We start from the raw sequence: 24,503 nt of genomic DNA, 5'->3' as shown, positions 1-24,503 counted from the left end.
AAATACAGCAGAGTTTGATGTTGCTTAAACTATTGGCAGCTTGAACTCTGTTAAATGGCACATTCTCCCACAATGGAAGGTTTCATTTTAATGCCAGTTCAAGGAAGTTTATCAAATCCTGACTTTGAGTAGGCCATTTTTACTCCCACTGAGGGGCAATTATAATGTAGTTGCTTACAATGTAGTAGGAAGATAAGCACAGTGAGGTGAGGCAAGTGAGGTGATGGCAAAAGTGCCATCAACAAAACCCAAGTACTCATAGAAAATGTAGGGAAAACTTTCTGGTTGGAGAAATAACTAGGAAGTGGTATTTAAAATAGAACTGGAAAATAAATAAATAAAATAGAACTGGAAGATTGCAGTAAGCAGAGGGCACAAATTCCAGGTAGAAGAAAATGAATGTGCCAAGAAAGAGTGTGTAAAAAACAAGAAATACTGATTTGAGTTGGGGAAAGGACAAGTAGTATATCATAAGAGCAGTTGATCTCAACCTGGCTGCATAACTGAATTAACTGAGAAGGTTTTATTTTATTTTTTTTAAAGACTTATTTATTTATTAATGATAGAGAGAGAGGCAGAGACACAGGCAGAGGGAGAAGCAGGCTCCATGCCTGGAGCCCGATAGGGGGCTTGATCCGGGGACTCCAGGATCTCGCCCTGGGCCAAAGGCAGGCGCCAAACCGCTGAGCCACCCAGGGATCCCCCTACTGAGAAGTTTTTCATAAAAACACAGATTTCTGGGCTCCTTCCCAGACCTTATGAATGAGAATTTTTGAGAGTGGAGATCTAGATTAGCATGCTTTTCTTGTTTCTCCTCCCAGTTCTCCAAGTGATTATAATTTGCCACTAGGTTTGAAAACCACTACAGTAAGTTTTACCATACTCAGAAGAACCTTGCCATGGTTGGCCATGTTGTAGAATGGTGTTTTCCAAACTTAGTTTTGAAAATCAAGTTAGTGAATCTCACTACCTACTTTTTAAAAAAAATTCCAAAATATCAGAATACGTTGTATCCTGTAAGGGTAGGAACATTTTGTAAAAGATATATTTCTGTTGTTTGAGTGTGTGTTTGTTTATATATATGTGTTTGTGTTCTGGTCCTTTTTTTTTTTTTAAGATTTTATTTATTCACAGAGACACAGAGAAAGAGGCAGAGACATAGGCACAGGTGCCCCTGTGTTCTAGTTCTTTATGTAAAATGCAATTTCTTACTGATTTCTTCAATCAAAATAAAGATCCAAGGGACGCCTGGGTGGCTCAGTGGTTGAGCGTCTGCCTTCAGCTCAGGACGTGATCCAGAGGTCCTGGGATCAAGTCCCTCATTGGGCTCTTCTCAGGGAGCCTGCTTCTCCCTCTGACTCTGTCTATGTCTATGTCTCTGCCTCTCTCTCGGTGTGTCTCTCATGAATAAATAAATTCAATCTTAAAAAAAAGATCCGATTATAGAGAGCATTGTATATATCTTAATTGGTAATGGGGAGCTATGGAAGTTTTTGAGCTAGGGAATAAATGACATGATCACATTTATACTGTCAAAAATTATTCAGGTAGCAATGTATAAAATGGACTGAAATGAGAAAAATAGGAATGACAGAGTAATTAGAATCTGTATCACCAATTTTTAAAAATCAGACTGATTAAAATACATATGACTTCTTAAGTTATATTTCTAATTAACATAATTAACATTTTTTTTATTAGGCCAGTAGGCACATCAGGGTTGATCAGGACTTTGTTATTTATGAACAGCAACTATTACTTAGCCTCTATTAGTGCAAAGACTGTGATTAAGTGATACACTACATTGTGTGAATTCTAGGGGGATAAAGTAAAGGGAAATATCTAGAGATATGTTGTATACAATTCAAAAAGTGGGTTTTAGTCTAGGATATTCATTAAATGACACACAATGAAAGGATCTGAATAGACATCTCTCCAAAGGGAATGTACAAATGACCAATAAGCACATGAACATCGTTAGTCATCAGGGAAATTCAAATAAAAACCATATTGAACATACACTACAGCATGGGTGAACCTTGAAGACATTATGTTAAATAAAATAAGCCAATCTCAAAAGGACAAATGCTACATGGATCCACTTATACAAGGTAGTCAGACTCATAGTAACAGAGTAGAATGGAGGTTCCAAGGGGCTGAGGGGAGAGAGGGGAAATTAGAGTTATTGTTTGATAGGTACAGAGTTTAAGTTTCATAACATGAAAGAGTTTTGTGGACAAATGGTGGTGATGGTCGCATGACAATGTGAATGTACTTAATGTCACTGAGCTGCACACTTAGAAATGGTTAAGATGGTAAATATTGTATTTTTTAGAAGATTTTATTATTTATTTGAAAGAATGAGCAAGAGAGAGAAAGAGAACTTGTGCAAGCTGGAGGAGGAGCAAAGGGAGAGGCAGACTCCCTGCTGAGCAGGGAGCCCAACGTGGGGCTTGATCCTGGTATCAAGACCTGAGCCAAAGGCAGACATTTAACCTACTGAGCCAACCAGGTGCTCCAAGGTAAATTTTGTATGATGTGTAAGACTAACGTTTCTTTTAAAAAATCACGTTGAGGGGGTCCCTGGGTGGCTCCGCGGTTTAGCGCCTGCCTTCCACCCAGGGCATGATCCTGGAGTTCCAGGATGGAGTCCCGCATTGGGCTCCCTGTGTGGAGCCTGCTTCTCCCTCTGCCTGTGTCTCTGCCTCTGTGTGTGTGTGTCTCACAAACAAATAATAAAATCTTTAAAAATTAAAATAAAAAAATCATGTTGAGATGCTACTTCAGGGGTACGTGGGTCGCTCAGTCAGCTAAATGTCTGACTCTTGATTTTTTCTCAGGTCATGATCTTAGGGTGGTGAGATTGAGCCTGTGTCAGACTCCACTCTGGGCCTGGAGCCTGCTTAAGATTGTCTTTCTCCTTCTCTTTCTGTCTCCCTCCCCCAACTTGTGTGCCCTCTTCCTTTCTCTCTCTCTCTCTCAAAAAAAAAAAAAAAAAGGAAAAAGGAAAAAATGGTACTACTTCACATTCACTAGACTGGTGTTCATCAAAAGACATAATAACAGATGTAGATGTAGAGAACTCAGAACTCTCATCAACTGCTAGTGAAAATGTAAAACGGAGTAGCCACTTTGGAAAACAGTTTGGCATTTCTTCAAAAAGTTATATATAAAAGTTAAACAGAGTCCATTCCTAGGTATATGATACTTGAGAGAATTGAAAACTGATGTCCACACAAAAATGTGTAGAGGATTGTTCATAGCAGCATCATTCATAATAGTCAGAAAGTGGAAACAACTGATGAATGGATAAATAAAAGACTTAATATCCATAGAATGAAATACTATTCAGTCATAAAAAGGAATGTAGTACTAAAAAATGCTACAGAATGGATAAATCTTTAAAACATTGTGCTAAGTGAAAGAAGCAAGACTCCATTTGGATGATGTATCCGTAATGGACAAATCCATATAGACAGAAAGAAATGATTGACAAGAGCTGGGGAAAGATGGGAATAATGGTTAGTACTAATGAGTATGATTTCTTTTTGGTGTGATGAAAATATTCTGGAACTAGATATTCGTATTGGCTGCACAACCTTTGAATATACTAAAAATGACAGAATTGTGTGCTTGAAAAGAGTGGATTTTATCTCAGCTTAACAATGGAATACACTTCATACGCTAATTCACACATAGGCCCTTGGGCATTGTAACTAAGCACACATGTTACCTGAAAACCAGACTTGGTCATTTCCCAATAACATGGTCAAATGAAACAGATTACGTAACTGCTCTGTGGGATAGTTTCCTCATCTGGAAAATGGAGGCAATGATACTGCCTACTTCCTCATAGGGTTAGGCTTTGTGACGATTAATGAAGAAATCCAAGGAAATACTTTAGCACAATGTATAGCACATAGAGCTCAATATTAGCTTGTATTCTTTTTCTTAAATACCAGTTCAGGTAATTTCAAAAGTACTAAAAGACTAGAACACTGTATGAATCAGGAGGTCATGAGGCAATTAAGGATGGGAAAACAGGTTCAATACCTTGTCAGTAAAAGGGGATATTGTAGGTAAACCAAGCTCTTTAACATTCCCTCTGTTCCCCAAGCCTGTTTTCTTCTTCATAGCACCTATTATCTTTCAACATTAAATGTTTGTTATTTGTCTCTCTCTCCCCAGGAGAATGTAAACATTATCAGTGTAGAACTTCAGTTTTGTTCAGTGCTCTTCCTGGCACCTAGAAAACAAGGCAGGGCCCGTAGTAGGTACTCAACAGGTATTTGTGAGGGTACAGAATAAAGGAATGTGAGAAGGCAACTGGGGAGACCACTATTGAGATGATGTGGGGTCTTAGTTCCTGTTTAAATCTGGGGCAGGTATCTTATTATTAACAATTCCAGAGCTGAGACTGGGAAGCTGGAGCTTTACCAGTTTATCACAGGCTTTGCCATGGACTAAATTGTGTCCTAAAGTTCGTATGTTGAAGTCTTAACCCCCAATATAATGATATTTATAGATGGAATTCATGGGAGGTAATTAGGTTAGAGGAGATCATAGGGTGAGGCTCTCATGAAGGGATTAGTGACTTCATATGAAGGGCAAGAAAGAAGAGATAGCTCTCTGCCTTGTGAGAAGACAGAAAAGGTAGCCATCTGCAAGCTGAGAAGAGAGTTCTCACCAGGAATTGAATTGGTCAACACCTTGCTCATAGACTTCTAGCCTCCAGAACTTTGAGAAACAAATATCTGTTGTTTAAGCTACCCAGTCTGTGGTATTTTGTTTTAGGAGCCTGAGCAGATGAAGACAGCTTTCCTTTTCTCTCATGGAGACCTTTGAGTGTGTGTTGGACGGGGAGGTGGTGAACACTGCCTTTTAAACTCCTATACTTACTTTCAGAGACAGTAGCAAAAAGTGATAAAACCTATTGTACTCCCAGGTCTTCCAGAGGGGAATGGATATAAATGCTGGGAAATTTTAGATTTTCCATCTTGCTAGGATTGGCTCTGCTATCTTCCACAGTCCGTACTATTTTCTAGTGCTTAATAATTACAAAATTTGAAGCTATTTTGGTGCCATACATCTGGGTAAACGTTTTAGCTGCTCTGTTTGGCTACTGAAAGGTTTCATCTGGAACTAGAAAACTGGGGTTCCCAGACCCAATTTTGAACCCTATTTGCTGCATGACTATAAACAAGTTATATAGGCCAGACACTTGATTTTCCAGATCATCACCAGCAAGTTTAGTAAAACCAAACTCACTGTTGTTCACATAACCCAGAACATATACAATATATATTGAATATATTTTGTTGACTTTAAGGTATAGTAGAAAAGTAAGTTGTAATAATAATTACTACAGTTGGGGCACCTGGCTGGCTCAGTTGTAAGAGTAGGCAACTCTTGATCTTGGGGTTGTGAGTTCGATCGCCACAGTGGGTTTAGAGATTAATTAAAAATAAAATCTTTGGGGGCACCTGGGTGCCTCCCCACCCAGTTGGTGAAGCATCTGCCTTCAGCTCAGGTCATGATTTTGGGGTCCTGGGATCAAGCCCTATGTTGGAGTCCCTGCTCAGCATGGAGTCTGCTTCTCCCTCTCCCTCTGCTCCTCCTCCTACTCATGCTCTCTCTCTCTCTCAAATGAAAAAAATAAATAAAAATAAAATAATAAAATCTTTTTAAAAAATTGCTAAAGTTAGGGACACCTAGGTGTCTCAGTCAGTGGGCATCCAACTTTTGGTTTTGACTTGGGTCATACTCTTGGAGTTCTGGGATCGAGTCCCACATCAGCTCCACATGCTCAGCACAAAGTTTGCTTATTTCCCATTCCCTTCCCCTTCCCCCCACTCAAGTGGTAATGCTCTCTGTCTCTCAAATAAATAAAATATTTTAAAAAAATACTTAAGTCAACAATAGGCATTTGATAACACCTGCCAAGGGTGTGGGAACAGCCATATTTACACACTATTTTTTTAGTTTACTTATTTAATCAATCTTTACACCCAACTTGGGGCTTTGACTCACAACCCTAAGACCAAGAGTCACATGTTCTACCAACTGAGCCAGCCAGACACCACTTCATTCACATACTTCTGATAGAAGTGTAAATTGGTTCAGCTACTACAGAAGGCAATTTGACAATATTTATCAAAATCACAAATGTACATATTTTTTGAACTTCTAGGAAATCCTAGGTACACTTTCCACTTGAGGAAAGTAACAGTACTTCATAGTAGCTTTATTTGTAATGGCAAAAGATAGGAAGCAATGTTAAATGTTCATTCAGTAGGGTAATGATTAAATAAGTGTGGTATAGCTATACCATGGAATATGATTTGGATCTATAAAAGAATGAAATACTGAAATTGAGTAAGATACAAAAAGGGGAAAAGGCAAGGTGAGGAATATCATATATAGTATGCTACCTTTTATATAAAGAAAGGGGGAAAGGGAATATCTCCTAGTATTCACATGTATATGGATAATATATCTCTAGAAGAGCACATAGGTAATTGGTGGCACCAATTGCCAGTGAGGGAGAAATGAGTGAGGAAGCATTTCAACTAGATACATTACTTACATCTTTTGAGTTAGGAATCCTTAAATGAATAACCTATTCTGAAAATAATTTAAATGATAAATAAATTACATGGTCAACTTCATTCTGAAAAGACTTATTTCCAGATGATCTGGGAATCAAATCTAGTGTTTTAATGTATAAGCAATGTGCAATAACAGAAAATAATATAAGTAAATTTATTCTAAATATGGAACACGTCTAAATTGCTATACACTTAACACCTTCTCTAGAATACTGTACCATAACTTTGGAACCCATTGCCTTTTTTTTTTTTTTTTAAGATTTTTTAATTTATGTATTCATGAGAGACAGAGAGAGAGAGGCAGACATAGGTAGAGGGAGAACCAGGCTTCCTGCAAGGAACCCAATGTGGGACTGGATCCCGGACCGTGGGATCATGCCCTGAGCCAAAGGCAGATGCTCAACCACTGAGCCACCCAAGCGTCCCTGGAACCCATTGCTTTTTATGAGAATATGTTCTTTAGAAGATTAAAGAAGAAAGTGCCTTCCAGCTTAAAATTTTAAAGCAACAATAAAAATGGACTTAGACATTGGGAAGCAAAGTTAATTAGTTCCTCTTTGTTTCCAGTGTTCTCTGATTACCTCCCTCTAGCAATTCTTTTTAAGGTTTATTTATTTATTTAACTAATCTCTACACCTAACATGGGGCTAGAACTCTTGACCCTGAAATCAAGAGTCATAAGCTTTTCCAACTGAGCCAGCCAGGCACTCCCTTCTAGCAATTTTTAAAGAATAAACCACAGGACACTATTTTAAAACTAAATATTAAGTCAAATAGAGGCCCACTATTTTTTTTTTTAAGATTTTATTTATTTGAGAGAGAGCACACACAGGCAGGTGGGAGGGGCAGAGGGAGAGAGAGAAGCAGATCCCCTTCTGAGTGGGGAGCATGATGTGGGGCTTGATCCCAGGACCCTGAGATCATGACCTGAGCTGAAGGCAGCTGCTCAACCAACTGAACCACCAAGGTACCCCTAGAGGCCCACTATTTTCAGAATACTAGACTGGAAGCTTTAATAAGAAAATCACATATGCAAGTTCAACACCTAAAGAACTTTAACATAAGGAAAAGAACTTATACAAACTTAAGGTATGAGAAGAGCTGGGGTTTTATATATAACAAAGAATAGGAATTTTGAAATGCAAAGATAACCCTTGTTAAAGACTCATTTTTACACGGCAAATGTGGTAAATTGCAACATATGGCACAGACACCATGCATCCTAGTATGTATACACCTTTATAATGTGTCTTTGCCACTTCTTTCATGAAGTTTGTGTCTCCACTCCTGTGAATCTCTGCTGGACTTGTGTCTTGCTTGGATCAGTTGACAATGGCAGAAATGATGGTATGTGATTACACCTCAAGAGGCCTTGCAGCTCCCTCTTTATCCTCTTGAAATTTCACCCTAAAAACACATAGCCTACTGGAGGATGAGAGGCCACATGGAGGAGAAACAAGGTACCCAGCCCACAGCAAGCACTAACTGCCATTCAAAGGAGCAAGGTTATCCACTCAACCCACCTGACCTGGCAGCAGGAAGCTGCTCTAGCACAACTAAATTCAAGAGAAAGCAGCCAAGGAACAGCTCAGCCAATCTGCAGAATTGTAGACAATAATCATTTTGTGTCATTAAGTTTTATGGTTGTTTGTTACCAGGAAAGACTAAGTCAATTAGCACGGTACTTTCATTGTTATGTGGCACAAAGCATACCCTGTGCCAGGCAGGTTCCTTGTTTGTCTTACACCATTGCTGGTATCCCTACACTGTGCCTGTTATGGTCCACCACATACACTGTAGACACTCAATAAATACTTGCTAACTAGCCCCAACACACATATTAGCCTTCAAGTATATTTATGTTTCTGAATGTACTAATTTACTAATTTGCAAACTGCTGAAAATCAACATAATTATCATCAACAATTTGTATTGCTCTCATATCACAAGTGAAACAATAGAACATATAATTGGGATATTGCTCCCTGGCTGCGGTGTATTATAACAACTGTCATAACAATGCTGGTAAGATTATACAGTGAGTTAGCCCTCAAATGTGGGTTAATAAATGAACCAGTGGACTTCTGTAAATGAAACCCTAAGACCATTTTTTAAATTGCCACTAAAATTGTACTGAGCAGAGTCATAATAAACAGATCAATGAATCTTGGCAAGGGACCAGACATCCTTCCACTGATAAACTAATAATCCTTTGCAACTTGTTTACATAGCTGTCTCACTTAATACCAACATCACAAAAACTGATCCAAAATAACAACAATAAATATGCTGCTCAGGAAGAAAAGCAAAAGTAAATGAGGAAACTAGAAAACATCAATATAAAATCTATTACCTCACTGATAAGGAATTTCACAGATGCTAGGTTACTTTTTCAAGTTAGCTATCATTCTGATGTCAAATCAGAAGACACTTGGCGTGCCACCAAATTTTATTCCAATAATGGAACACTAATGTGCTTGACCAACAGAGGCTACACTGTTATAAAGTGCTAAAAACACATCAATCTGAACTGCAAACTCTCTATGCATAGAATTTATTCCAAGAGGCTTTAAGATTGCTGTTCTTTTTAATCCTCAGAACTTCAGGGAAACCACCCACAAGATTTTGGGCAGGCCTGAGAGATCCAGGGGCTTGGAACAATTTTCTCTGTTCCAATGTCAAGCCCCTGGATCTCTCAGATTATATACCCAAGATACCCCTAGTCAAAGGACTGCCCCAGAGCACATTTAGAGATACAGAAGGAGGGTCAACTTTCCCAAGTGGTTCTCCTCTGTTCCCAAAGTTCCGCTTCGGCCAGCCCGTCCTAAAAAACACTTAATTTCCAAGGACAATGTCATGTGGAGAACAGAGAATGTTAAGAAGCTGAATTCATTCTTAGTAGTGACTTGAAGGGTGCAGGTTCTCTCAGGACTCAAAGAAATGCTCATCTTGTAGATAAAATTTGTCTCCAGAAAACCTGTGATCAGCCCCCTCACAACTGACTTTAATGTCTAAGACTGACAAGACCTGAGCCATTAAACCCCGCCAAGGCAACCGTATGACAACCTCAGACTTGCAGGAGAACACTGGAGTTCTGGTGCTTCTGCGGACAAACAGTGACACTGACCGGTAACTGAACCTCCCAGAGCTTGATTTCCATAATCAGTTTTTAACGACTCCCTTTTACCTCACAACTGGCTTCCCATCACCACCTTCCAGCTAAAGAAGTTACACTCAGTGCCTCTCGGGGAGAATGGCAGGATGTAATGTAGAATAAGTGTAGAGAGAAAGAGCAATTTAGCAAAGAAAAGCTGGGGGTGGGAATGTAGAGAAATCTAAATTAGAAAAGCTGTCCCTGGGGCACCTGGGTGGCCCAGTGGTTGAGCATCTGCCTTCAGCTCAGGGCGCGATCCCAGAGTCTTGGGATCAAGTCTCACATCATCGGGCTCCCCTCAGGAAGCCTGCTTCTCCCTCTACCTGTGTCTCTGCCTCTCTCTGTGTCTCTCATGAATAAATAAATCTTTTTTTTTTTTTTTTTTTTTTTTTTTAACGAAAAGCTGTCCCTCTCCCTGGCTTCTTTTACTTTTCCTCCATCTTTGGGTGTTAATACTTGGAAAGCCCTTATGGGAGCTGGAAACTGCCTTTTGCTCCAGAGAATGGGCGTTTGTTTGTTTTTTTAAAAAAAGATTTTATTTACTTATTCATGAGAGATAGAGAGAGACACAGGCAGAGGGAGAAGCAGGCTTCTGCGGGGAGCCCAATGTGGGACTCGATCCTAGGACTGCGGGATCACGACCTGAGCCGAAGGCAGCTGCTCAATCTCTGAGCCACCCAGGCGCCCAGAGAGTGTGGTTATATATGCTTTTGATTTTTAATTTTAAAAAAAAAATCAAATACACTCTGTGTTATATAAGTGAAATTATCAAAGACTTGAATAATATTGAACATGAGTCATTTTTATCTACACCCCATGCCAGCCCCTGTTATTATTTTGGTAACTATTCCTGACTCAAAAAGGACCAGAGGCAAGAAGCTAGAACCTGATGGAAGCTGTCTAGAATCTTTGAAGAAGGTGGATATAGAATACTCTTGGTCATTTAAATGTATTTTCAGGGTTAGGAAGCAGGAAAGGTTCTGGATAAAAAACTATTTAGTAATAAATACCTGGCATGGTGGCTGGCAAATCCCTCAAGCAGAGGAAATACTCATCCAGTTAAATGAGCATCATCCTCATTAACCCTGATACAAGTGCCAGTAACTGGAAAATATGTTCTCCTTTCTACTTACCCAAAGTCCCAGCTCAAGCACCTACCTTTTCCGTTAAATTTCTGCATCCACTTGCTGGTGGGTTTTAGCCTGCAGAGAAATGAACATGTTGCCTCATAAACAGTGACAGTTAAATATTTATCAGATGAATAAATGACCAAAACCTTTCCTTGGTATCAGCAAATGTAGCTTGAGGTGAAACTAATAAAACATCAGATTCGGGTTAAAAATCTTCAACAGAGCATTGAGTGCATTAAATAGTGGAGTCTTACATCAAGAAAGACATACTTAAAATAGAGGTTACTTAATGATGCTTAGAGGAATTTGTATCTGCTTATTTTACTCTAACAGGAAAATAAAATTATTCATTAAATGTCTGCTGAGAGATTGTTGAGTGTAGGGAATGTGTTTTCAGCCTTGTGTCCCTCAGCACTGAGCACAGTGCCTAGCATGTAATTGACACTCAGTAAATGTTGGTTGAATTATTGAGTGACCAAAGAAAAACTCCACTGAAATGAATACCTGGGACCAACTAAGAGAAGTTTTAAAATATGTGGAATAGAGACTATTTCAATATTTCAGAGCTAAAATATTTTCTATAATGGTATAAACTAATTTAGGAAGTATGGTCAGTGTCTGAGCAGAAAACAATTAAAAGTGATTGTTATTTTAATTCTCTTTGGTGAAATACTTTCTTAAAAAAAAACAGTAAATTACCATTTTATGTTTGTGATAGAATTTGTAGAGGAATAAAGAAGAATGATAAGGGCAGCCCTGGTGGCTTAGAAGTTTAGCGCCACCTTCAGCGGGGGGCATGATCCTGGAGACCCAGGATTGAGTCCCGCGTTGGGCTCCCTGCATGGAGCCTGCTTCTCCCTCTGCCCCTCTCTCTCTCTCTCTCTCTCTCTCTCTCTCTCTCTAATAAATAAATAAATAAATCTAAAAAAAAAAGTGGAATGATAAAAAGGAACTATATGCATTTTTTTTACAAAGTAGCTCATTTAAAAAAACTCAGTTTTGCATTAGAATGTTATTTAAGTGTTTTAAAATCTCCATTGCCTGCCTTTTTTAATGCAAGAATAACTAAACTGAAGAGATTTTTAGCAGGATTTAGTGTCATCATCATCATCTGAACCTCTTTGGGGAAAATGTCCACAAAATTAAATTAAATGTTCTCTGACTTTGATTCTCAACATACAGAGAAATAGATTTTAGGAACTATTATGTACTTTTCAGAAAGTGTAATTTAATTATTTCCTTCTTAAACTTTACGGTATTTAGGAATTTCAGCGTTGTGGCATCAGTGAAATATTTTGGTATGAGACTAATTTCAACATTTTCTTATATTAACAAATCAGTGCTCAGAACTAAAAATAGTATTTATTCTCAATTTTCAAGTTATAAAGCATTGAATGCCTACTAAATTCTACTTCTGTGATGAACACAGGGATACTTGAACCAAGGTCCATCTCTACCGGATGGAGTCTATTTGTTTCACGGGAGGCAGGTGGGAAGACACAAAAGTTGTCATTAAAACCTCACAGTATAGGGCCACCTCTGGCTCAGTCAGTTAAACATCTGACTCTTGGTTTCTGCTCAGGCCGTGATCTCAGGGTCCTGATCTTAGGGTCATGATGCCAATCCCTGAATCAAGCTCTGGACTTAGCACAGAGTCAGCTTGAGATTCTCTCCCTCTCCCCCCCCCCCAACTCACTTTCTATCTCTCAAATAAATAAATAAATAAATAAAGTCATTAAAAAAAACCCCACGTATAAGTCAGTTATTGTGACTGTGACTATAGTGAGCAAATAGAGGTTCCTTACTGTCCTAGAAAAGGAGGTGGCCTGGACACAATTTGGGTTCAAATTCAGATTCTTCTACCAATCAGCAATGTAACCTTGAGAAAGTTTATGTAACTTTTACAATGCAGGACTCTCTTCAGGAAAATGGCTTTAAGAACACTGGTTTCTTGAGACTGAAATTATTATATTAACTAACAAAGGAAAAGGATCTAAAGAAACGAGCTGGGATCCCTGGGTGGCGCAGCGGTTCGGCGCCTGCCTTTGGCCCAGGGCGCGATCCTGGAGACCCGGGATCGAGTCCCACGTCGGGCTCCCGGTGCATGGAGCCTGCTTCTCCCTCTGCCTGTGTCTCTGCCTCTCTCTCTCTCTGTGACTATCATAAATAAGTAATAAAAAAAATTAAAAAAAAAAAAAGAAACTAGCTAATGCTCGTGAGTGCTATATTCCGTGTATGGTACTATTGATATTTCACATACTATTCAATACCCATTTTTAGAGGAAGAAATCAAGGCTTAGAGAACTTGGTTATTGCTTTGAGGTCACACAGTTATTAAGTGGCCTGGGTGGGGCTCTTCTAGATATGTCTGACTTGCGTATGTCCTTAACCACCACATTTTCCTGCCAACAATTTTCCATCTAGTAAGAGAAATAAGGAGCACACAAATAATAACTCACCATAAAGTACAGTAAATGCAATAAAAGAGGTCAACAAAGGGAATTGGGAGGATGGAGTTATCATTTCCAGTTAGTGGATCTTCATGACAGGGCTCCTGATAAGAGCTGAGTTCAAACAGGGAAAACCAAAAGATGTGGTGGGTTTGGGGAGCCTGAAATAGTACTTGATGTGCTTGGCAGTCTGGGAGAAAGCCTGCACATTGCCATTCTCAATGGACCTCGTGCCAATTTTCCATCCCTATGGTATAAAAAAAACCATGTTCAAATCAATAACTTCTGAATTATGAAGAAAGCTTCACAATCTATTCTTCAAGATTTCTTTTCCTTGACATGCCAGGGGATTGGGTACATTCTCAGGATTAGCAGAGACTTTCAATAGCATTAACCCTAAAGTAGTCATTTTTCTTCACTCCTGATTTGGGATGGCCAGGTTGACTCCTACTTGCAGGGCCAGCCCAGCAAAGCCTCCCTGATTCCGTTTCAATTTTTGATCCTCTAATCCATTTGCTTAGGCCTTCTTTCTGCCATCCTGCTAAGAGTGATAATGCCCAATATTAGCTCCAGGTCTTAACTTGTCAGTAAGTTGTGGTCTTCCAAGTCAAGCAAGTAATGGAAAATGATTTGCCATCAAGGACCATACATACCTTCTCAAAGTGTTATCGTGTAGGCAGGTATCTGCCCATTAATAGTATGGCCAGCCCTGATAATAAGACATAGATTCTATCCCCTGAGCAATACAGTTAATCTATACAACATTTGTTAAGGATTCTTTTTTCTTTTCTTTCCTTTCCTTTTCTTTTCTTTTCCTTTTTCTTTTCTTTTCTTTTCTTTTTTTCTTTTCTTTTCTTTCCTTCCTTCCTTCCTTCCTTTCTTTTTTTTTCCAAGCAGACCATAGCAGATTCTGACATCTAGACCTTTCTTTTGAAAGAATAACCCCAGCATTGTGTAATCTGGAGAATGGAACCCTTCAATATGCGCTTTTTACTTCATTACCCATTATTGAGGGCAGGGACCCTGCTTATTGTTCTAATGTCTTTATGTCCAGATAATGACTGAGTCATAGTAGACACTTAATATATACTGCATGAATCTGCTTAGCCAAGTATTCTTAGACCTGTATACCTTTGTGCTTTTACTCTGTATGCAGTAATAAAAAATGAGAAAGCCCTGCTATCCCTTAGGTCTACTTTATCTAACTAGGTGTGTTTAGCTATAGGCAGTTAAGAAACCAGTTACATACTGTCATATCTCAATTATCTATATTTAACTATAGGAGATAGACAGATCAGTACAGTTATGCAGTTATGTATAATTGTATATAAGAGAAATGGTACACTATAGATAAAATATGCAGAGAATTCTTAAACATCACTTTTTTTCCCATTCTTTCCTTCTTTAGAGACCTAATCAAAAAAGGGCTGGGCAGATATGGCTCATCTTTTTGTGATGGTTTTTAGGAATCTGTCATCTGATAATGCATGGAAGCACCAGTTCCTGGCTTCAACCCTTGGAAACAGTCAATATAAAATGATTTCTACATGCCCCTGGAATAAGATCCACAGACATGAAGTTTGGCAGAACTTTACTGGCTTCTAGGAAGTGAAGGGTAGCTTTCTTCTGGGTACTTATTGCAAACACGTGGGTTGCCCTAGGACTCTTGACAAGAGCTGACACAGATTCCCTGCCTCTGGATGAGGAGCTCTCTTAGCCATCTCCACAAGGCCAAGCATCCTATAGCTTCAGCTGGGTACCAGGAACAAAGTAGAACTAAAACAAAAAGTATTGGCCTAGTTTACCTCTCCCTGTCTGCAATAAAACTATATGGCTAGAACCTCAAAGAATTAAAGTGCTGAAGACTGAAGTGAGCATTACTGTTTAATACATTCTTCCTCTTTTTACAGACACATAAATGTGTATTTGCAGCAGACTTTGCCATAGATTTGGGAAGATGAAGAGGAATAATTATCACAGAAGTATTGAACAACTAAAATTGGGATTTTTTTGCCTAGGTTCCAGCCTTCTACTACCTTACCCAAATTCTTTTCCTTTCCTTTTTTTTTAAGATTTTATTTTTAAGTATTCTATACACTCAATATGGGGCTCAAACTTACAACGACTCTTTACAAGATCAAGAGTCGCACACTCCAACAACTGAGTCAGCCAGGTGTCCCTTCTTGTCTTTTAACTTACTCAGTATTGGCCCCATAATAATATATAATTTCATTATGCAAAATAATCAGCTCCTACTTCTCAATTCTCCTGCCCTTGCTATGTATTATTTATGTGTACTTAAAGCCTTATCCTCCCTGTGCCAGCCTGCTACTCTTAGGGCCATTTATCCTGGATTTCATTCTTCCAGCCCCAACCAGCTTCTGCAGAATTCTTCTGCCAGTCCTTTCCCAGTAAGGTCTCCAGATTTAGCAAATAAAAATACAGGATACCCTGTGAAATCTGAATTTCAGTTAAACAATAAATGATTTTTAGTGTAAGTATATCCCAGATACTACATAAACATGTGTTACACAAAAATGTATTCATTGTTTATCTAAACTTCAGATTTCAGTGGGCATCTCGTATTTTTATCTGGCAACCCTATTTCCCCACTGCTATGGATTAAGCTGACTTCCTTCATAGGTAGAACATGTTATACTCATTTTGGGTTAAAAAGCTTTTTATTCTCTTTCATTAAATTTAGCACCTAGAACACCTGGTATGCAGTAGGTGTTCAATAAATATTTGTGAACAAAACAATAACTTTCTCTTAATCTTTGAGGCAGATTAGAATGGTTGGGCAATTTGTCTTTTCAATGCTAGGCACTGAGGCTGTGGGAAGCGGGTGAGGGTTAGGACAGAACTACCTTTCTCCCAGTCTGTTTTCTCAAATGTAGTTTAGGATTAGCCATTGTTCTATTTTGAATGGTTTTATTTCCTGATGGAAAAATCAATGGCATGGAAAGGACCTCCATGGTTTAAGGAAAAACTTGGAATTAATTTAAAGTTTGATTACTTAGGATTTTTTGTGGAGGAGGATAATACTTTTAAGTATCTTTTGTTAAGGTAATATATAAGATTAGTCTCTGCCTTAATTTAGAATATGATTTATAGCTTTGTCAGAACTATTAAATTCTAAATTTTGGTCTAGATTTTCTTATTTCTCTTTGTGTTATTTAACTCCTGAAAATTGGTATTCAATTACTATTGGAAGTAAGAAGGAAGAGAGGAATGTAGGGAAGAAAGAGATGCAGTAACTAATATGGAAACAAAAAGAGAAAAAGTAAATACATGAAATGCTTTTGAGAAAAAACATTTCTGAATAGATCCAAAGAACCATCAACAGTGAATTCTCTCATTCCAATAAACATTATTAAAAAGTTCAGAAATTCAACTCAGGAAAATTTACATCAAACATTTTTTGAGTGCCAGCTATTTGCAGAAGTCTCTGTACTAAGCAGTGTTATAGAGATGAGAAGAATGCATTTTCCTCCAAAAAATTTACTATCTGGTGTTTGTATCAATGAAGGCAGAGGGAAACAGGTGAAGAATACACGTGTACTTAATAGGCTTAATTCAAGGTCAAGTAAAATGTGTCATAAGAAAGGAGAGAATAGGGGGATCCCTGGGTGGCTCAGTGGTTTAGCACCTGCCTTTGGCCCGGGGCGTGGTCCTGGAGTCCCGGGATCGAGTCCTGGGATCGATTCCCACTTGGGCTTCCTGCATGGAGCCTGCTTCTCCCTCTGCCTGTGTCTCTGCCTCTCTCTCTCTCTCTGTGTGTCTCTAATGAATAAATAAAAATATTTTTTTAAAAAAAGGTGAAAATACAGAATGAAGGAGATCATATTTAGTTGCAAATATTGGAAGATGTACCATTTGAAGGAACTTTGGAAAGTATTCTAAGTTAAGATACACAGGTTGAGGGAGGGGGCACTTGGCTGACTCAATGAGTAGAGCATGTGACTCTTGATCCCCCAGTCATGAGTTTGAGCCCAATGTTGGGTGCACAGCTTACTTAAAAAAAAAAAAAAGACACAAGGTAGGAAATTCCAAGGTCTATTTGGGGAAAAGGAAGTGTGGGCATTTTATTTATTTATTTTTTTAATTTTTTTAATTTATTTATGATAGTCACACAGAGAGAGAGAGAGAGAGAGGCAGAGACATAGGCAGAGGGAGAAACAGGCTCCATGCACCAGGAGCCCGACATGGGATTCGATCCCGGGTCTCCAGGATCGTGCCCTGGGCCAAAGGCAGGCGCTAAACTGCTGCGCCACCCAGGGATCCCAAGTGTGGGCATTTTAGATGGATATTACAATAATAATCCTATAAACTTTTATTTCCCAAAGACTGATGTTTGTAATGTAAGAATGAAGCCAGGTTAAAAGGCAAATTCAGCTATCTCAGAGTTCTTTTTTGAATGAAGCTGGCTAGGATTACATACATACACACCCATGTACACACATTCACACATAACATGTTTTTGTCTTTGTGTGGGGGGAGGGGCAGAGAGAGAGAATCTTAAGCAGGTGGAGCCCAACATCGGGCTGGATTTCACCACCCCTGAGATCATGACCTGAGCCGAAATGAAGAGTCTGACGCTCAGCCAACTGAAGCCACCCAGACACTCTACACATAATATGGTTTAGAAGTGTTTTTCCTCATTGCCAAAAACTACCCAGCAACACAGCACTTAAACTGCTTTATGCCAGTTCTATCTGTGAGCTCTGTCCCAGCAGAAGTTTGATTCACACAGGACCTCTGCAGTTGGCTTCTGGGAACATCTTCCATGTGCTTCTTGTTAAAGAATATGTCAGAATATCAAGAGAACTGAGTTACAATGCTCAGCATTGGAATGCTGAATCTTTAGCTACATATGCCTCCCAGCTACAGTTTCATGTTTTTTTGCAAGACTAATCCAGGCATTACATTATTGTCAGTGCCTCCCCAAATATTCCTTGCCAATTATTCTGCTTGTTTTCAAAGGTTCTCTTAGTACAGGTATTTCCTGTTTTATTTCAAAATTAATGATAAATGATAGGCTTTTGAAGGTTTAGAGAATGAACTGTGGTCCAAGAAACTTTTTTTTTTTTGGATAGGCATTGCCTAAACTGTTCCAACGATTTTTCTCCCCTCAAGTTGAAGAGGTAATTATTTTTTTTCCATAGTCATACATTCTTGAGGACTTAAAGAATATATTTTGAGAAGTTCATTTGTAGAATATATTTTCAAAATGAAAACATCACGGTTACTCTTTCGCAGTGAGTAAAGGTTTCACTTTTACATTTATTTAGTTCTGAAGCATTGTCTCTATAATAGCAAACATCCTCATACTTAATCATTTTAATATGGGTTACTGTTGTTTTTCTTAATTGCCCAAAGACTTAAAACAGGAGAAATGTTTTTGAATGAACGAGTACCCATTTTAGGAAGGATCAGTCAATTTTTTCAACAGCAACATCGTTAGCAATGGGATAGTCTGCACAACATTGGTTTCCTTTAATTTTTTCCCTTAAGGAAATGATAGTGCTTCAAGAAGTCATAAGATCAATTAACTAGTCCAGTTTTCCATGTTAACGGCTACCAGTGCAAAAACGGAAGGGCAAAGAATGTTCATGGGATTTTGCATTATGAAAAAGACACTTGCAATTGAAGTACAAAAAAAATCATAGTTTTATTCTTTGCCAGGGTCAATCCTCATGAAGACTTTTTCCTTTGAATCCTAAAGATATTCTATGTTATCCCTGAAAGAGTGCCTGGAACTCTCTGTGCCTGCCTGGGGCCTCCTCTGACTCAGTACAATATGCTCACGATCAGGATGCTCTTTCTGGCCGTGACTGAATGTGACTGGCACCACTTGCAATTCCTGCAAACCTGGGCAGAGAACCAAAAAATCACACCTGGCACTCTGGTCCTATCCAAGGAAGATGAAAACAGGGCATGTTGAACTTCGACTGCCAACACAACCAAGGCTGCCTGGCCCTCTGCACACCTTTGTTCTGGTCCTTACAGAACACAGAAACCTGGGGTCACACCCAGACTTGACAGAGATCCTCTCTTTTCTTCCTGGCCACTGCTACTGCCTCTGAAGTTGGAAAAGTAACTTTATGTTTCTAGCATTTTCATAGCTCATTAGTTCTATGTTAGAACTGAAAAAAAAGTTTGTGTGTGTGTGTGTGTTTGGATATCCACATACACATATTGCACATATACTTTTATACACATATATGTATATTCCAAAAAGAAATTTAAAAATTAAAAGTATTATTTTCAGGATTTCATTGTGATGTCCTGCTCATTTGGGTAACAATTAGGTATTTTAATACATTGGCGATATTGATGTCCTTACATTTATTGAAGTTATTGAATTGCTTGTCACAACCACCTGGTGGGTTGGCAGTTAGGTGTACATGCTGAGAAGTGGGAGGAAAAGAAGTAATGATTAAAAAGACATTTGAGTGCTACTCTTGCCTCTGGCTGGTTTACTTTGGACATCATAAACCTTTTTTTTTTTTTTTCAGGATCCAATATTTGGGAGTATGCTTGAGAAAACAGAGCTTCAGGAAAAGCTGAGAATGACCTCTCTTTGGCTGACTCATTCTGACTTTAAAGTAATATGTCTTTACAGAACATGGTGAGAGTTCAAAGTCTGCTTTTGTTTTTCCCATATTTCTTAGTATAGAAGGAAAGCAAGACTGTAACCCATGAATTTGTTTAATTGCTCCTTTATTTCAATGGAATAAGCACTATATCCTTTTGTCATAAAAGAAAGCGTGAAAATTGCATCGTTCCTTCCTTATGATCAACCTTGGTGTTCCTCGAGGCCTGCAAGCTGCAGAAGTGGAGTTAAGGTTATCAGGCAGGCTGTCTCCACTAGCGTGGTTTTCAGGAATAGCAAGAGGAATGCAGAATATTCTGTGGTGACAGGACCACATCACAGAAAGAAGGTTTGGATTAGAAACTTGGACAAGGTTGTTTGACTTTTCAGAGCTTAAGCTGCTCCCAGGAAAATGGTGATATTGCCTGCCTTATGCTATCTCCATTAAGATTAAAATTATGACTGTAAAACTACTCACATTGTACTTAGCACATAGTGGGCACTCAGGAAATTTTCACAGGTATATGGATTTAAGTAGCAAATCAGTCTTCTCTATTTTCAGGCCCTTTTCAAAGTGTAATTTCAAAGTGTAAATTTTGTTGTGTCCAATCTCCTCCTCTTGATCTTACTGCTAAATTACCTTGGGACTTAATGATCAGGGCTTCCTTGCTACTTTCCAGATCCCGCATCTGTAAACATGCTAGACCTTCAAAATTCTGCTTTCCATTTTTTATCATGCAACTTATGACCTTGGTCCCACAAGGCCCCATGGTTCTATTCACTCCCACGCTTCTCTGTTCTTGCAGCAGGAAGACCAAACAGCTCCCTGGATCAGAGTGCCTGTTCCACATCCACTGTACCAGTTCTCCAAACTGGCTGAATGTGTCAACACCTGGAATGCTAATTGTACATAGGTATATGCTGATTCTGAGTCAGTAGCACAATTGTCTGTGGTGATCTGTCACACATGTAGATGTGCTAAGTCATCTTCAACTCAAAGATAGAAGGAATACTCATTTTTCCTTTATTTCACTTTGTAAGTCTTCTAAAGACTCTGTTTTCTTCCTCTTCACTCTAAGTCATGGTGTAATCTTAGTTCTCTTGTTCTGGTGACAAATGAATCCCCTTGGCTGTTCCCTAGAGCCTCCAGTTTACCAAATCCTACTGTTCTCAAAAAAAAAAAAAAAAAACTGCCTCTAGCTTTCATGTTCCTCTCTTTTCTACCTCTTCTCTAAACTTGAAGGAACTCTTCATTCTCACCTCCCCTGGATTCTCTTCAGTCTTTCCTCTTCACCAGAGGGCCTGTGAGGATTCTTATTCCTGAACTATCCTCAGTACCTCACACCATCCCTGCCTTGACATTCCTGCTTTCCTTGGTTGTTGGAATAATATCTTCTGATTTGCCTTCAACTTGCATTCAGAATCTAGCAGGAGCTGGTTGCCTGTCTGGGCCCCAGCCCTGGCCTGATCTTTCCCTCTCTTGGCAGAACTTGCCCCCAGGGTGTGGTGAAAAAGGGCTTTGCTGCTGTCCTGTCCACTGCCACTGGCTGAGGCCTGCCAGAGTTGCTTGTAGGATCTGGCTGCTAAGTTCCAAGCCCTGGGAACTCTGTCAAAGCCCTTTGGCCTCTGGACCCAGGCTGGAGCCAGAGGAGTCCACACGTGTGGCTTTTTGTGACTGAGGTATGGCTTCGTGACAGCCCAGGACATAGGGCTAAGGCAGGGCTTTCAGCTGTGACTTGCCAGAGCTGTCAGAACTTGAGAGAGATGCACAGGACTGAGGGGGGTCAGGGAGGAAAGGCTGGCATGGGGGTTACTACCTCCTTTCTTATGACTAGAGTGTTACCTCCATGAGAATGTCTCCACACTTCCAGCCCTGGGTTCTTACCAAACCAAAGGTGGCATTTCTACTGACTATTGGACACCAACCCCCAACCCCCACCCCATTTCTGGTATCTTGCTTTAAAACAGAACTCATCATCTCTTCCCAAACCTCTCTCTTACTCCATATTTCCTTATATTAGTGATTTTATCTTTCTTCTCACCCAGGCTTGAAAATATGGACTCATATTGGTTTTCTTTACTCCTCTTCATATACCAGTCTAAGACCTGTTCCTTTTAATGCCTCGCTTGAACTGTCTCTCTTCCTTTGCATTAATTTATGGGCAGAGGGGCCACAAGAAATCAGTAATATTAATATTAATTAGTTATTATAATCAATAACACAATCAATACTATATATTAATATTAACTAACTACTAATATTTTTAAAGATTTTTTTAAAAGATTTTATTTATTTATTCATGAGAGACAGAGAGAGAGAGAGAGAGGCAGAGACGCAGGCAGAGGGAGAAGCAGGCTCCATGCAGGGAGCCTGATGTGGGACTCGATCTGGGGTCTCCAGGATGACACCCTGGGCTGAAGGCAGCGTTAAACACTGAGCCACCCAGGATACCCTAAAGATTTTATTTTTAAGTAATCTCCACACTTAGTATGGGGCTTGACTTATAACCCCCAAATCAAGAGTTCCATGTCTACCCACTGAGCCAGCCAAGTGCCCTGGTAATTATTAGTATTAATATATATAATACCTACCTACTGACATATATATATATATATATATATATATATATATATATATATATATAATATCATTATACTAGGTTCTGAAAATTTTACTTACTCAAATCAACCTAACATGTCAGTGAATTCTCTTTGCTTAAAAAAACTAAAACCTCTTGATTTCATATTCAAAACTCATCATAATTCAGTCCTTCCTTGATCATATCTCCATGATCCTCCCACTGTTACTTGGAGGAAAATTGTTGCTTCTACCAATCAAGCCTCTTTATTCTTCATTTAGTCAACAAATGTTGACTGAGCTCTTTGGATAGTACATTTTGTGGGCACCATTCATTAGACACACTGTAAACATTTCTGCTTCCTGACTGTTCAGATCTGCCCCTGCTACCTGACCTGCCTTCCCCACCTGGTTTTCATCTCAAGCTCATCTCCTTTTCCAAAGCCTTGCAGGCTATTCCAGGCCTCTGGCTTCCCTAGGCTTTTGAACTTTTATTTTCTACAATATTTGTGTTACACCTTGGTATCTACCTTCTATTCTCTTTTATTTTGTCTCTTTATTTGAGTAGACTTTATATAAATATTTTCTTTACTTATGTGTCTCTCTTACAGGATGAGAAGTTGCTTCAGGTCAATAGTTCTCAAATTTTGGTCACTGATCAGCAGCATCAGTATCACTTAGGAACTTGTTAGAGATGCAAATATCCAGGCCTTTTCCCAGACCTACTGAAACAAAATTCTGGAGAACCACAACTCTAGGCTATGGATTTGAGGATGAGACAGATTTAGTCTACCTCTTTATTCCCCAAGTATACTGCAAGATATTTGGAATACTTTTCTTTCTGAAGGTGTTTTTGAAAACCTTTGGAAAATTCTAAACCTTCCTTGCATACATATGTGATGGTTCATTTTTATTTTTACCTTTCTCAAAAACTACTTGAACCAACTTTAAAAGATGATAAACTGGAAAAGAGGAACAAAGGAAAGGAGGAGGCAAATATGCTAACCACAGAGTTGCTATTGTTCTCATGGTATCTCAGAGCTTGTTGGCAGTAAGATTTAAAAAAGGAAAGTATAATATCTTTCTTGTTTCATTTATGCTAGAGGAGGTCAAAACTCTATTTCTATAATTATATTTTTTAAAAATCCCATATGGAAGCTTCTAGAGGGGCCAGTTAGAGAATTAAACTTTTGGATAAAATCCAAAAGTTTTATAACCTAGGCAGCAATGATTTTCACATGACTGACTTATGTTTATTACCACCCTTCTACAAATTGTGCCAAGGCTTAGCATGCAAGAAAGAGGAGCTGTAACTAAACCTGTGATGAGAATTCGCTCAGCCATTTCTCATAATCTGTGGCTTGAAGAGAAGAGTTAATTTTCCCCAGCTGACTGCCAAGAAAATAATATGGAGTGTTGTCTTGAAATGTGTCCCATACCTCATAGGCCCTGTTGGAGACAGAAAGGATGTGATGAGGACGCCCTTATCCATTATCAATGGATAATTGATATCCATTGCAGCCTAAGGGAATGCAGCCCTCTGAGAGTTCTCAGGCCCTGCCTGATTGTCACCTGAAGAAGGTGAGTTTGGACTGGAGCATGGGGTTTCATGTCGCGAGTAGCAGGCTGGGGCCAAATGTATGTTACTGGAACAGGGAGTGAGAACACTGAGGCGATTAGACAAATCCCTCCCAAGTACTGTCTACCATGGGGAACCTTTTATAAGAAAAGGGCTTTTACCATGGAAATGGGTTGCTCTTATTTGTTGCTTGCAAAAAAGACATAATAAGGCTTTTGTAAAATTAAGAACTTAAACCAATACCATTATATAAGTTCAGAGCTGATTTAATATAGGACTGAGAACATTTATCTTCACAAAGTCCCTACTGACTCTGAGTATGACTCTCTGTATTCACAATCTAGATCCTGTTCTCTCCAGTTTGACAAATTTATGACACAGGGATACCAGCTGGGGGGGGGGGGGGGGG

The 24,503-nt window shown here is 39.1% G+C and overlaps 1 protein-coding gene across 1 annotated transcript in view; it reads left to right on the top strand.

The window, feature by feature from the left end:
- The window catches only part of LOC112921937 (uncharacterized), a 63,144-nt gene that overhangs the window by 13,190 nt on the left and 25,451 nt on the right, over positions 1-24,503 (top strand). The window contains exons 3-5 of the mRNA XM_072731907.1: positions 19,861-19,973; positions 20,744-20,851; positions 23,962-24,096. Of these exons, the coding sequence (XP_072588008.1) occupies positions 19,861-19,973; positions 20,744-20,851; positions 23,962-24,091 (351 nt within the window). The 3' untranslated portion in view covers positions 24,092-24,096. The remainder of the gene's footprint in view (positions 1-19,860; positions 19,974-20,743; positions 20,852-23,961; positions 24,097-24,503) is intronic.

The sequence above is a fragment of the Vulpes vulpes genome, chromosome 12 (assembly GCF_048418805.1).
Source record: "Vulpes vulpes isolate BD-2025 chromosome 12, VulVul3, whole genome shotgun sequence".
In the NCBI taxonomy this organism is placed as follows: Eukaryota; Metazoa; Chordata; class Mammalia; order Carnivora; family Canidae; genus Vulpes; species Vulpes vulpes.
The sequence above is the reverse complement of the archived record's forward strand: the minus strand, read 5'-3'. Positions and strand labels throughout refer to the sequence as shown.